Source organism: Arachis ipaensis, chromosome B2, assembly GCF_059453495.1.
Source record: "Arachis ipaensis isolate K30076 ecotype BB chromosome B2, ASM5945349v1, whole genome shotgun sequence".
NCBI classification, from domain to species: domain Eukaryota; kingdom Viridiplantae; phylum Streptophyta; class Magnoliopsida; order Fabales; family Fabaceae; genus Arachis; species Arachis ipaensis.
Window position 1 is genome coordinate 17,069,143 of NC_142437.1, and position 14,028 is coordinate 17,083,170.

Below are 14,028 nucleotides of genomic sequence, written 5' to 3' on the forward strand. Positions count from 1 at the left end.
AATTGCAACAGCTTTTTTTTAAAATAATCGAAACCAAATGCACCCTTAATCATGGTTTGTTATTTCCATAAAAGGAAAAAAGATAAATTATTGGAAAATATGCTTGGAGGAAAAAAGTCATTATCGTTGATTTACTATCCCTAGATAAATAACCTCCGTTATAGATGGGTTTCACTGAAATAATTAAAAAAGATGATTACTTATTTACTTATCCCTTTATCATTTTACACATTTTCTGATTGTAAAGGATTCAAGCTTATGTATCCCTAAAGATCCAAGGTTAACCCTCATTCTCAAAGAGCTAGAGATCAAAATCATATACTCATCTGTTTATTCATTTGCATCAAACGTATCTATACTTTTTATGGCAAAGGATTCGACGGTTGGATTATTAAATAATCCCAATAATAAAACATATTTTTTAAATTTTTTAATGATTGTTAAATAGTTTTTATTTAATTTTAATTATAAATTAATTTTTTATATATTATTTAATTATAAAATTTATTTTTTATTTTGTAAATTATTATTCTATTATTCATCTATCATGTTTCTTAATAATTAGAATCAAAAATAAAAATAAAATAAATTTTTTATTAATCGTGATCTCCATAAATATTTTTGCAATGTAAATCAATGAGTTTTTAGCAATATATTTATGAAGGTTACGATTAATGAAAGATCTATTTTATTGTTGTTTTTGTTTTTAATTGTTAATAAATATGATAGATGAATAATAAAATAATAATTTATAAAATAGAGGATAAATTTTATAATTAAATAATATAGAAAAGATTAATTTGTAATTAAATTAAATAAAGACTATTTGGCAATTATTAAAATAGTTAAAAAATATGTTTTTTTACTAGAACAATTTAATAGTCCAAACATTATGGACGGTTTTTTTGGTGACTGAAATAAATTAAACAAAGAAAAACAAAACAAACAAAATAAGGAACTGCCTAAATAGAGGGACAGTCCCGTTTAAGACTACTCTTAAACTTCTCCCAAGGTGAAAGAAGCTCCACATGCGAAAGTTGTAACTTCATCGCCATCTTTGCCATAGTATCTGCCACCGTGTTTGCATCTCTCATAATCAAACGAAAGTCAACCCGCCAATTCCAATGCATGATATCTCTTATTTTGAGCACCAGTGGATCAATAAACCCAAAACCATCTTGAGTAACAAGATTAAATGCTTCCACACAATCCGTCTCACAAATAACATCTCGTTGACCCACATCCCAAGCTAAGAGATATCCTCTCCAAATAGCAAACAATTCTCCTTGAAGAATACTATTACTCTCAATCATTCCCAAACACCCCATTTGACAGCTCCCATTACAATCTCTAATAACACAAGCAAAACCAACACTATCACCCGAACCAAAATAACTAGCATCACAATTAATCTTAAAAGTACCAATAGATGGGGGGTTCCAAAAACCATTTAGAGTAGAGGGAAGGGACATACGTTGTAATTCAAAGATATTCCTAAGCTCCTTTTCTGAAGTTAATGCCAGACAAATCACTTTTTCCGGAGGCCAAGTTTCATCGGGATTAAAGATGTCATTATTCCTTGCTCGCCATATCCACCAAAGTCCCGAAAAGAACTTGAACGGATGCTCTCTGCTATGATACAAGAACCAGTTCTTCAAATCCAAAGGATGACAAGAAATATCCAACCTATGCCAGACAAGCTGAGCTTTGGGACAATCCCGAATATAATGTAAAACCGATTCCTGGCTAGAAAGACATCTTGGACACTTATCCGATGACGACATCCCTCTTCTAAAGCGAAAACTTGCAGTAGGAAGAGCCTCCTTAAGACACAACCAAGCCAAAAATTTATGCTTTTCCGGAACAAGCTGGCGCCAAAGCCAAAGCCAATTCTCCCGCTCCTCCCAACCAAACAGCTGCTTACACAACCACAAGTAACCATTGCGAGAGTTATAGACTTTGGCAGCAGACCCACTCCAATACCAACCCACTTCCGGACCTGCTTGTTCATCTGGATTGTAAGAAAGAATATTATCTTTCAGATTTTGAGATAAAGGAGAATAAAGAGTATCCAAATGCCACCTACCAACCGACCAAATATCCTGTATCCGGAGATTCGAATCAGAAATGTGAACATAATCGATCTCATTAGATAACCGTCCTTCTTTCCTCCAGCTAGAAAACCAAAAATTTTGGTTCAAATCTCCAATACACCAAGCAAACCCATCCTTCAACACTTCCCAAGCCTTGCAAAGACACCTCCAAATAGGAGAGTCCTTGTTCTTAGAATAACTAAAACAGTCATATAGAGATATCGATATTTGGCATCCAACAATTGGACCCATAGCTTGTTTGGCTGCTGGAAGAAAGTCCAAACTAGCTTCCCAAGAAGAGCAATATTTACACAATAAGGATCTCTAATCCCTAAACCTCCATATTTTTTTGGAGTAACCAGTACCTTCCAACTAACAAGATTCAATCCTCTTCCATCAACTTGTCCTTTCCAAAGAAAATTCCTCATCATAGACTCCAATTTACTAATGATTTCTTTGGGAAAAATAGAGACCTGCATCTGGTACGTGGGAATAGCAGCGACAACAGAATTAACCAAGTAAAGTCTACCAGCCCGATTGAGTAAACTTCCTTTCCAGCTTGCTAGCCTACTCCGAATCTTATCCAGGACACCATGGAAAGCTGAACGAGTCACCCTAGAATGGCTAAGGGTAACTCCAAGATACTTGCCCAAGTCCTGGACAAATCTGATAGAGGATACCCCAGTAAAAACCTCTTTCCTTGTTGCAGAGACATTCTTGGAGCAAAACATTATGGACGGTTGAATCGTTTGTCACTTTTTATATTAAAAAGAAGATTTAATTATTCTTTTATAGTTTTTACTAAATTTACAATTAGATCCTTATATATTTTTTTCTTTTCAATTGAGTTTCTATATTGTTTTAATTTAGTAATTAACTGTTTGTCAATATAACAAATATTAAAGTTAACAGAATATTTTTCCGTAAAATGAAGGTATTCATAATTAAAAACTTAATTAGATCTTTGATCACATATTTTTTGGGAGGAATATTCTGTTAATTTTAACGGTTTTGATACGAAAAGAACCTAATTATAAAATTAAAAGCAACATAGGGATCCAATTGAAAGAAAAAAATATAAGACTTAATTACAAATTTAATAAAACTATAGGAATTAATAGAGTAATTAAACTAAAAAAAAGAAAAGAAAAGATAAAACAAAGAGATTTGTCTAAATTTTGGATCTCTCCATTATTATCCTTCCAACATCAAATGAGTCATGGTCAATTTGTTCATTCACATGTGTACGTAAACAATGAATTTGAGTTATTCCCATCAACATTTGTTAATTATTGTAGCAATATATGACAAGACATTTTGAAAATTCGAATAAATTGATGAAGGGATAGCATTATTTTGCCATTATTTTTAAGAAGTGAATACCATTTGCAGCAATTTTGGATAGTACTAGACTAAAAACTGGAAACATCTTTAAAAAGCATCTCCATACAATCTTAGGAAAAAGACATTGATTCTAAGGTTATTGTTATTCAATTCATTCAATTCAAAAACTGTGGCAAAGTCCAATGATTGTCATGGTTGGAGACAGAACAAAAGTGGGTATCCCATCGTATTCGCCTTTCTTTGCAGCTTTTATTGAATCAAACATTCACACGTAATCTTGTTTAAACAATAGGAAGATTTTCAAGTGTACCGTCATATCGGTGATTTTTAACCGTTAATCTTAATTATATATATTATATATATTTTTTATAATTAAGATCAACGGTTAAAAATTACTGAAATATCGGTATAAGTGTATAACGATATACTTGAAAATTTTCCTAAACAATATTAGGTAGTCGTCAAAAGAATAATGTTGGATTTCTTTCTAATAAAAAACATATCAGTTAGGATTTTTTTTTAAGTAGTATAGGAAATCAACTTTTAAATAGCTAATACTAGCTAATTTTTTTATTGTAAATTTTTTTTTTTTACTTTTATTTTTTAGAGAGTTTAGGATTTGGAATTAGAATTTAAACTTCGAAATTTAAGATTTAGAGTTTAAAATTTAAATCTAAAATTTAGAGTTAAAAAAATTAGTTCATCTTTTTTTTGATAGTTCAAACTTCAAATCCTGATAAAAAGTGAGGAGGCTCAAATACAAGACATTAAAACTACAAAAGGCACAAGACAAGACACATCCGAAATTATAATAATAAAAAAACATAATACACATCAACATAAACAAGTGAGAAAACTTAGTTCATGTTAACCGAAAAAAATTAGTTCTCTAAAATTGAACTCTTTTGTCAATCATTTCTTTTAGTTATTAATAATTTTAAAATTTAAAGTGAATTTTTTCATGGAAAAAAAAAAACATGAAGCTCAAAACTTGCCTATGTATTAAGATTAATTTAAGCTTTTATCAGTTAGAAACTTTAGCTAATGCTATTACAAGTTCTACATCGTTAAAGGATAAGGTATTTAGATAATTTATAAATATGAAGTATTTTTTATTTTATGAGTTAGTTTTTTGAATTGAGTTAGGTCTATTCAATTTTAATTCTAATATAGTATTATAATAATGAACGATTAAAACATGATAAATTATAATTCAAATTTTAACTAATAGAGTAAGTTATTTATATAAAATTCTTTGAATAAGTTAGTCTTTGACAATTTTTTTTAGCAATTAAAAAAATAAAAAGAAGAGGTTAATCTAATAGTTTAGAGCCAAATTCTTTTTTCTTTTAATCTTTAAAAATATTCGTACAATTGCTATGAGATAAAAAAAATAACTTTCTCCCAATTAAGAATTGAAGCCCTTTAAATTCCAAAGAACTTGGCCTATTATTTGTGCAACAAATTTACTAGTGCATCTAATTCTTAATGATAAGCCTCATTATTTTTTAATATATATATATAATAAAAGCATCTGATTTGCCATTTAAATATTTATATTGTTAGTACTATTTGTTTTTTCTTTTTACCTTGACTACATTCGATGTTTGGCATCTTGTGTCATTCTCTATTTAATGGCCACCAAAGTTTCAAATTTGTATCAAGTAACAACCTTACTACACTTACTAGTAATTATCTCCCAATAATAAAAAAAAAAAAAAAAAACTATGTCTTCCTTTGATGATGATGATGTTCAATATGATAGAGCTAAGGAAATAAAGAAATTTGATGATACCAAACTTGGTGTCAAAGGTCTATTAGATTCTGGTGTAATGAAAGTGCCAAGATTCCTCATACATTTAGAAGAGACTCTACAAAACCCATCATCATCATCATCATTATGCCTCAATGTTCCTGTGATAGATCTTAAAGGCTATGATGATGATAATGATGATGGGATAATTAGAAGGTCTAACATAGTGAGTGAGATAAAAGAAGCATCATCAAAGTGGGGTTTTTTCCAAATGGTGAATCATGGGGTCCCAATTAGTGTGATGGATGAATTGTTGAATGTGATAAGAGAATTCCATGAGCAACCTAGTGAGGTCAAGAAAGAGTGGTATTCAAGGGATCATAAGGTGAAGGTGAGGTTTTATTGCAATGGTGATCTCTTTGTTTCTAAAGCAGCAAATTGGAGGGATACCATTGCTTTTGATTTTCAAGATGGTCCTCTTAAGCCTCAGGACTATCCTCTAATATGCAGGTACTCTTTATTTATATTTATTTGATCTTAAGCTCATGTGGTATTATATTTGGTTTATTTTTTAAACATTTTTTATTAAGTAAAAAGGTGTTGCATTTCTTGTTAATTAAACAAATCTATATCTTCACTTATTATATTTTGGGTTTAGCTAACATATGCCCTGAGAATACATGATAAGCTTACTGTTAGTAAAAAGTTTTAACTGTTTTCATTTAACGAATGTAAAATAACGAAAATATTTAGTAATAGAAAAAAAAATAGTAAAAAACAATCAGAATTTACTTAAAATAATTAATGAATGCTAAATAAAATAAATTCTAACTTTTTTTTGCCTCCCTAATATTATCGATAAAACAAATGCATTAAAAGCTTAAATTTTATATATTTTCAATGAAAACTTTTTTAATTTGTAAACTTAACATGTGGCCATAAGATAAATAAACTCTTATATTTTATATCAATGGTTTAGATTTAGAATTTATAATATTTTACTTTTAATAATAACAAGTTAATTTTTAAAAAACACTCCACTCATTTTTTTTAAACATATTAATACTCTTCATTGCATTTAGTAAACTTTTATTTGTCATGTTTACCTTGATTTCTTTTAAGGAATTTGGTCAACTTTAGTTAAACTACATGGAGTGCTAATAATAATTCCAAAATATAACTTGTGGAGAGTTGAATACAATATGTTTAGATTATGAATCTTGTACACAATCTCTAACTACTTAACTATAGTTGGTTTTGTGTTCTTGTATCATATAATAAAGATGAGCCCTGCTAGAGAGCTAATGGAGTATTTGTACAATGTGTATAATGGGCTATTTATTTGGCCCAATATGAATTAAAAAATGAACATTTAGGATAAAATACTACTAATTTCTCAAACACAATATAATCATACTATCCAGAATAATCATCCAAATAATAGGGATAATAAACATCTGATATCCTACTGAATCGAACATTCCTATACTATTCCATTGGCTCCCAATACTTCCTCAATAAAGATATATAATTATATATAGGTGGCTATAAAAATTATTAAAATGCGTAGTATGCTTATAAGAGAGGTTGGTATCACGTTAATTTCTTTTTTCTTAAGAAAAATCAAGATATCAAATGTGTAGTACTTTTTGAATCTTATGAAAAGTTAATATAATGGTATTTCAAAGCAATGGGCAATGGATGTCATGTATAATAATAAAATCATATCGTGTAACCTCAAAGAAAGTTAGAGTAATTTTTTTTTTCCTTTTAAATTTAGTTGAAAAAGTGCCCTAATGACTGAAAGAAAACATATTATATATTATACACAATCTTTTTTTAATCCTAGTTCATGTGTAACCTTAAAAGACGAAAACTATAAAACGAAGGGGTTTCTTTTTACATCAAACTATCATTCAATATGTTAATACACTTATTTTATTGTCCCTAAATTTTGATATAATTCTAATATTTTAATACCTTAATTCTCATTTAAGTAATATTAGGGAGTTAATTTTTTCAACCAACATTAACTAATTTTTTAAAGTTATTTTATTTATTTTAAATTTTAAATCATAAATCATAACTCTTAATCCTACATCCTAAATTATAAAACTTAAATTTTAAATTCTCAAAAAAATAAGAATTTTTATAATTAAAAAAATTTGCTAATATTATCTAAAAGTTAATTTCTAAATAATTTTTCTTCTCATTTTTGTTTTTAGATTATAATTAGTATCATCCATGGACTAATAAATTTTCGAAAATACTTGGTAACCAAAGAAAATCAGTTAAAAACAGTCATAACATGTCTTATTTAGCATTTATTAATTGTTATGATAATTAATGAATGCTAAAAAAGACAAATTCTGACTGTTTTTTTTTTTTTTGCCACCCTAATATTATGGTAAATTTTTTGTGAATAAATATCATTTTAATTTTCTTTTTCTTATAGGAATGTAGTGAGCAAATACATGGAACATGTTAGCAAATTAAGGGAGAATTTATCAGAATTACTCTCAGAAGCATTAGGGTTAAGGAGAGACTATCTTTCAAGCATAGAGTGCATGAAAAGTGAAACAATGGTGTGCCATTACTATCCACCATGTCCAGAACCAGAACTCACAATAGGAACTAGCAAGCATTCAGATCCATCTTCCCTAACAATTCTCCTTCAAGATTTCATAGGTGGCCTCCAAGTTCTTCACCAAGACCAATGGGTTGATATAACCCCCATTCATGGAGCATTGGTTGCAAATATTGGTGACTTTATGCAGGTACATCATTTTTTCTTGTGCTACAAATAAATGTACCTAATATCCCAAATTAATCTCAAAAAAAGATTTTTGTCGGACAATTTAGATTATAATAAATTTTAATTATCAAATCAGTCTCTAACATTTTTTATTAGCCATATTAATTCTCATGACAAATTTTGGTTAAGTTAAACTAAACAAATCAGTTATTGTCTCTATATAACAATAAGTAATAACATAACGGTTTCTAATTTTTTTTTTTTTTTTTTTTAGATTAGTCCCTCTATATAGAAGAACAATCTAATATAGGACTAGTTCGTCTAATGAAATCGAAATATATGAAATTATTATAATTTCTTTTTGTTTTTTCATAAAGAATGGGTGCTCTATTGTCATATTTAGAATTGGGAAATTACTCTTAAGGACAGTTAACAAGGATTTATTATTAAATGTGTGAAATGAATAATAATAAAGGCCTATTTGGTTTTATTTTTGGAGGACTTTGTGAAAAAATAAAAATAAAAATAAAATTCTATTTTCAATTTTTATTTCTTATTGTCGTTATTCCTTCCAAAAAAAATAGATCCTAAATTATTTTCATTTTATTTTATTTGCCAATTATTTTTGTTTTTCCTAAATTTCTAGCATTATATATAGAGAAATGTTATTTAAACAACTTAAAATTGTTCAAGTCAAATAATTTTTAGTAACATGAAACTCCTATCTTTTATTTCACTTAACCAAAGTAATCAAATAGACACACAAAAAAAAAAAAAAAGAAAAACCAGTTATCAAAGACCTTTAAATTGAATACGTGATATGACCATTCTAAGTATACATTACTTTTTTTTTTAAATGAATAGAGAGGTCTTCTGAGTGAGTTAAATGGTTAAGAATCTAGCATTAGCAATGCCATAAAGGTATATTTTTTTTGTTGGTACATCCGTACATACCATAAAGAAACTTATTCTATTTTACATTTTTTGGCAGCTTATCACTAATGACAAGTTCAAGAGTGTTGAGCACAGAGTGCTGGCTAGAAGAATTGGGCCTAGGGCCTCAGCAGCATGTCATATTTATCCAAGTGCTACACATAGAAACAAACAATATGGGCCTATAGAGGCTTTCACATCCAATCAAAGCCCATCTAAATACAAGAAGACCTCTTCAAATGAATATCTCGGTTATTATAGGTCCAAAGGGTTAGATGGCAATAAGGCACTCCCTTATTTTAGGGTGTAAAAATTAATGTTCATCATTAACTATGGAAAAAATGGTGATAATGTTATGATGTTGCATCTGAGATTTTGGTTTTGTTACAATATATGGTACCTCTTAATATGCCGCACCTAAATATGTGTGAGTTTGTAATGGCTAAGATTGAGAGTTATTTAATCCATCTTGACAAAAAAATAAATATTATGATGTTATAATGTCATGTTGTCAACAAGTCTTTTTAAGAGTATATTTGTTTTTCTATAGTGGTTAATTCACTTGTTCGCTTCTTAAGTGTGAGAATTTGAATACCATTTTGTACAAATCCTTAAATAGAACTTAGATCCACAATGGATTAATTTTTGTTGTCTTATGCTAGTAGTGTTAAGAACAATTTGGTGTATCATTTGATCTAAACAAATGATCTTATCTAATGAGACAAAAAGTTATGTTTGGTCCAACTTCTATAAAATTAATTTTGATGTATAATAATAATAATAATAATAATAATAATAATTATTATTATTATTATTATTATTATTATTATTATTATTATTATTTGGTCTGGAAACTACAGCAAATAACTTGTAATATAAAGAATCGTTAGGAAACCACATCCTATAACCTGTAAAATTTCTAGCATGAATTGAACCTGAGATGACAATATTTATAGAATATTTGTAGATAGCATTCAAACACTAACATTTGTCTTTAAGGTTATTAAATTACAATTGAACAGTTATTAATATAAAGGTAAAATTATTGCAAGCATGTAACGCTATCATTTGAGAATTGAGAGCATCGAAGTATTATGAAAGATAACCATCTACTGATTGCAGAAAATGAAAATACATATTCGAAATATAGCAGTATACTAATGTCACAATCATTTACTAAATTCCTAGTATGATGGTCAAGATTTCTCTGGGTTTCTATATAGCATTTAAGACATTAAAGGGAAAAGAATGCCTGCTCAAACTAGAATCAAGAACAAAAACCCATTGTGTATTTGACTCTATCAAAACTATATACTTAATTCATTAAATCATAGTCATCCAACTTATCGTTGTACTGCAGCACCTTTCTCTTGATCTTCGACGAATCCACCCATGTAATGAAGTCTTCCATATTTCTAGTCACATGGAAAGCTGGATCCGTAACTGTCTCCGGACCAACTCGTATATGCCCCTGCTCAATGTATGTCACAGCTTCTTTCAGATATTCTGCGAATTTTAGTCGCACCAAAACAGTTGCAAGCCTGCGTCTGCCCAAAATCGGAAAATTTTATACTCAATTTTTCATTTATAGTAGCATATATAAATGCAACTAGGAATTCTCGATGCCATGACAGCATTAGGTGTATGAAACAGTAGCAAGTTTATCAGGCTAACACATAATTTCGAGTGTTAACAAATACATGTCACATGTTTCACTCGCTATCTAGTCAGAACCTTATGTTCGAAGTGCTAACAAATAAAATCAATAATTAAATTTTTCATCTTAAGTAACAAATGCAGCGTAGTTTTCTTACCTGCAGAAGGATGACACAGTTATACGTTCACATAATGTGATGCTTTGCCTGGTTGGAATCACACCACAGTTGTAACTGTTATCAAAACAAGAGGGGGAAATTAAGGAAAGATTAGAACAGACAAAAAGGAAAGTGACCCTAAATTGTGACAATCTTTGAAAAATGTAAGGCATACATGTTCTTGGTTTAAATTAAAATCTCAAATAATTTACACAAACTTGTAAAAAATATAGGAAAACCCTGGCCATTAGGAGAATGAAGGGTTATTCAAACACCAATTTCAACAATATATGATCTCATAATTCATTTATAATTTCCATCTAAATAAGTCCAATTCAAAGGAAATTGCAAAAACCAAGAATAAACTAGATGAATTTTAGAACGAAATTGAAGTTTATAACTATTTCAAAATGAAAAAACACGATAGTCATTAGTCAGAGCATATGTACAAAACCTGAAATCAAGAAATCGAAGGGGATTAATCATTTAGTCTTCCACGAATGAATTTACTTACAGCTTTTCCAAGAGCTTATCAGTCATGTCGACACGGAAAGGGTCCTTGGGGTCCATTTGCTTCAATATATTTACCAACTTCTGAATCATGCCGCATATGCTCGAATATCTATTCATATTTCCAGAATTGCATAAAACGTGTTAGATTCTTATGATATGATATACGACATAACATATAATTCGAATGTGCACAATAATAGTTAGTTAATACTTTTTGTAATCATCGCGTCCAGTAAGATGGTAACGCTGCATAACTTGGTTCTCTCTGCGACCACCTTCTCTCTTCCATTCCAAGAAGTTAACCTTCTTCAGTAGCTTCTTCTCATGAAACCTTAGCTTCCTCATTATTTATCACGCTGTCATCATTACAGTCACATAGACACATATCAAATAAAACAAAAGATAATACTAATAATATACAATATCAAGTAAATTGCAAATATTAACAGTAGTAAACAAATTAGATTCTTGTCCACACTTGGAAACGATGAAGAGAAAATTGGAACCTCACTTGGCACCATGTAGGGGTGCCATGTCCTGGGTGAAACCGAATTTATTCTAGCCCAACAGCCTTAAATATCCACAGGTCTATTTTTGAACCCTAACCGGCCTGACCCGATGAAACTTTATCATTTATAGGCCACAACTATACCAAGTGAAAATCAAGCCACAACTATAACACTTTGACAATTTCCTTCATAAAATTATGACAATTTTGAATTATGTGGTTAAGGTCCAAATTTAGTGCAACAGCTGATCAAAGGAAAGCAAGCAATTTCAAGGGAAATAGCCTATAAAAATGCACAAATCGTTTTATTGAGTAATCAAGTAAAGCAAGCAATTTCAAGGAAAGCAAGCAATCAAGTATCAATTTTTAAACATAATTAATGATGCAAAAAAAGATAATAAACTAGTCACTAGTACAAAATACTTTCTCAATTTAAATGAACAAAAGAGAGAGCAAAAAATAACACAATCAATAAATCAGATTCAAAGAGTGATCTCAAAGTCGGCATCTATATCTTCATAGGACAAATTTGAAGCTTGACCAACATTTCCTTCATTTTGATTTGCATCTATATCTACATTTGTGTATTTTTCACAAATCAATACCAAGAATAATTCGTAATAGCAACTGAGTTGTGATGAAGACATTTTTAAAATTCTAGAAAAAAAAAAAAACAAACAAACAAACAGAGGGCATGGGAACAACAATTTAACTTAACAATTTTATTCTGAGTTGCAGAGAGAATGAATCACATTTTCAACAACAAATTCAACTATGATAATTTTCAGCAACAAAAGAATTAGCTCAAAAGATGATTCACAGATACAAAAAAAAAAAAAAAAATAGCTAAGTGACAACATCATATTCAAGCTTCAGTGATGATAACCAGTAACAAATTCAACTCGGTGATGATTTTCAGCAACAAACTCAACTTTGAGCAACAAAATCAAGGTGTAGAGATGAATTACAGCAACAAAATTGAGCCAGAAAGAACATGTGAGTTTGTTGGAACTCACCAAATCGGGGACCAGCTGCTGAGGCGAGGCTCGAAGCAAGAAGACGACAGCGACGAGCTTGAGTGCGAGATTGGAGGCAGTGAGAGAGACCGGAGACGAGAGATGTTGAGTGCGAGAGCGACAGTGAGAGAGATGAGAGAGTGACGAGACTGAGACACTGAGGGGTGGCCTCGTTGGTGCGAGAAGGAAGAGGAAGGAGACGTTCGCTCAGCCGATTAGGGTTTTGGCTTTCCTTTAATAGAAAACGACGTGGTTTTCAAATGTTTTTTAGACAAATTAAGCCTGACCCGGTCCGGGTTATGAAAACCGGCCGGGTCGCCAAATTTTTTTCTAAAACCCGGATAAGTCAGATAGATTCTTTTCGCGTCTGATGCTTAAACAACAGTTCGGAGAGTGGTTTAATTTCAATCCAAAGTTCTGAAAACCGAACCAAATATTGAACCACTCTAATTATTGATTTATTGGTCCAATCGATTCAATTGTGGTCTAACTAAAAAAAATGTTATAATAAAATAATAAATAACTTGTAAATAAATATCTTAAAACATAATTTTAATCTAATATAAATCTTAAGATGTCTTTTAAATTTAAAACACTACACAGATGTCATCAACCATCGTCAAGTACAAATTCAAAATTGAAATACACAAACAAAATAGCAGCAATTCAGTCTCCAACAGCACATCACTACGCAAAGAAATCACAAAATACTGTATAGCTAAAATCAATACATCACGAAGATCGTCACCATGTAAGTATAACTAAGTCACAAAAACAGCAAAACACAAACACAAAACAACAGCAATCCAGTTTTCAGTAGCACATCACTATACAAAAAAACACAATCCTACATAACTGAAATCAATAAATTATGAAGACAGTTACCATCTAGGCATAATTAAGTCACAAAACAGCAGCAATTCAATCTCTAGCAGCACATCACTATGCAAAGAAATCACAAAATCCTACATAACTGAAATAAATAATCATGAAGACAGTCACCATCTAAGCATAATTAAATCACAAAACAGTAAAACAAACACAAACACACAAAACAGCAGCAATTCAGTTTCCAACAACACATCACTACGCAAAGAAATCACAAATCACAAAACATCAGCACAACAACAGCACCACGGAACATATGCTGAATTAACTAATTAACTTAACAATCTAAGCACAATTAAGCCCAAAAGCATAGTTTTAATTGACTTAATGTAAACAGCAGAGAGCCAAAAAAATACAACATAACAGCGAAGAAGACACAAATCAAAGTACAACACAGCATAGCACTAATGA

The 14,028-nt window shown here is 30.0% G+C and overlaps 2 protein-coding genes across 2 annotated transcripts; one reads left to right on the forward strand and one right to left on the reverse strand.

Moving 5' to 3' along the window:
- Positions 1-5,054: 5,054 nt before the first annotated feature.
- On the forward strand, positions 5,055-9,393 carry LOC107625064 (1-aminocyclopropane-1-carboxylate oxidase homolog 1). Its single transcript, XM_016327613.3, has 3 exons — positions 5,055-5,700; positions 7,646-7,967; positions 8,937-9,393. The coding sequence occupies exons 1-3, from the start codon at positions 5,165-5,167 to the stop codon at positions 9,186-9,188; spliced, it is 1,110 nt and encodes a 369-aa protein (XP_016183099.1). The 5' UTR covers positions 5,055-5,164; the 3' UTR covers positions 9,189-9,393.
- Positions 9,394-9,970: 577 nt separating this feature from the next.
- Positions 9,971-12,942, reverse strand: LOC107625065 (Alpha-L RNA-binding motif/Ribosomal protein S4 family protein). Its single transcript, XM_016327614.3, has 5 exons — positions 12,730-12,942; positions 11,417-11,561; positions 11,207-11,314; positions 10,693-10,767; positions 9,971-10,425 (listed from the first exon to the last, which is right to left on the reverse strand). Exons 2-5 carry the CDS (start codon positions 11,548-11,550, stop codon positions 10,194-10,196), a joined length of 549 nt encoding a protein of 182 aa, XP_016183100.1. The 5' UTR covers positions 11,551-11,561; positions 12,730-12,942; the 3' UTR covers positions 9,971-10,193.
- Positions 12,943-14,028: the final 1,086 nt, after the last annotated feature.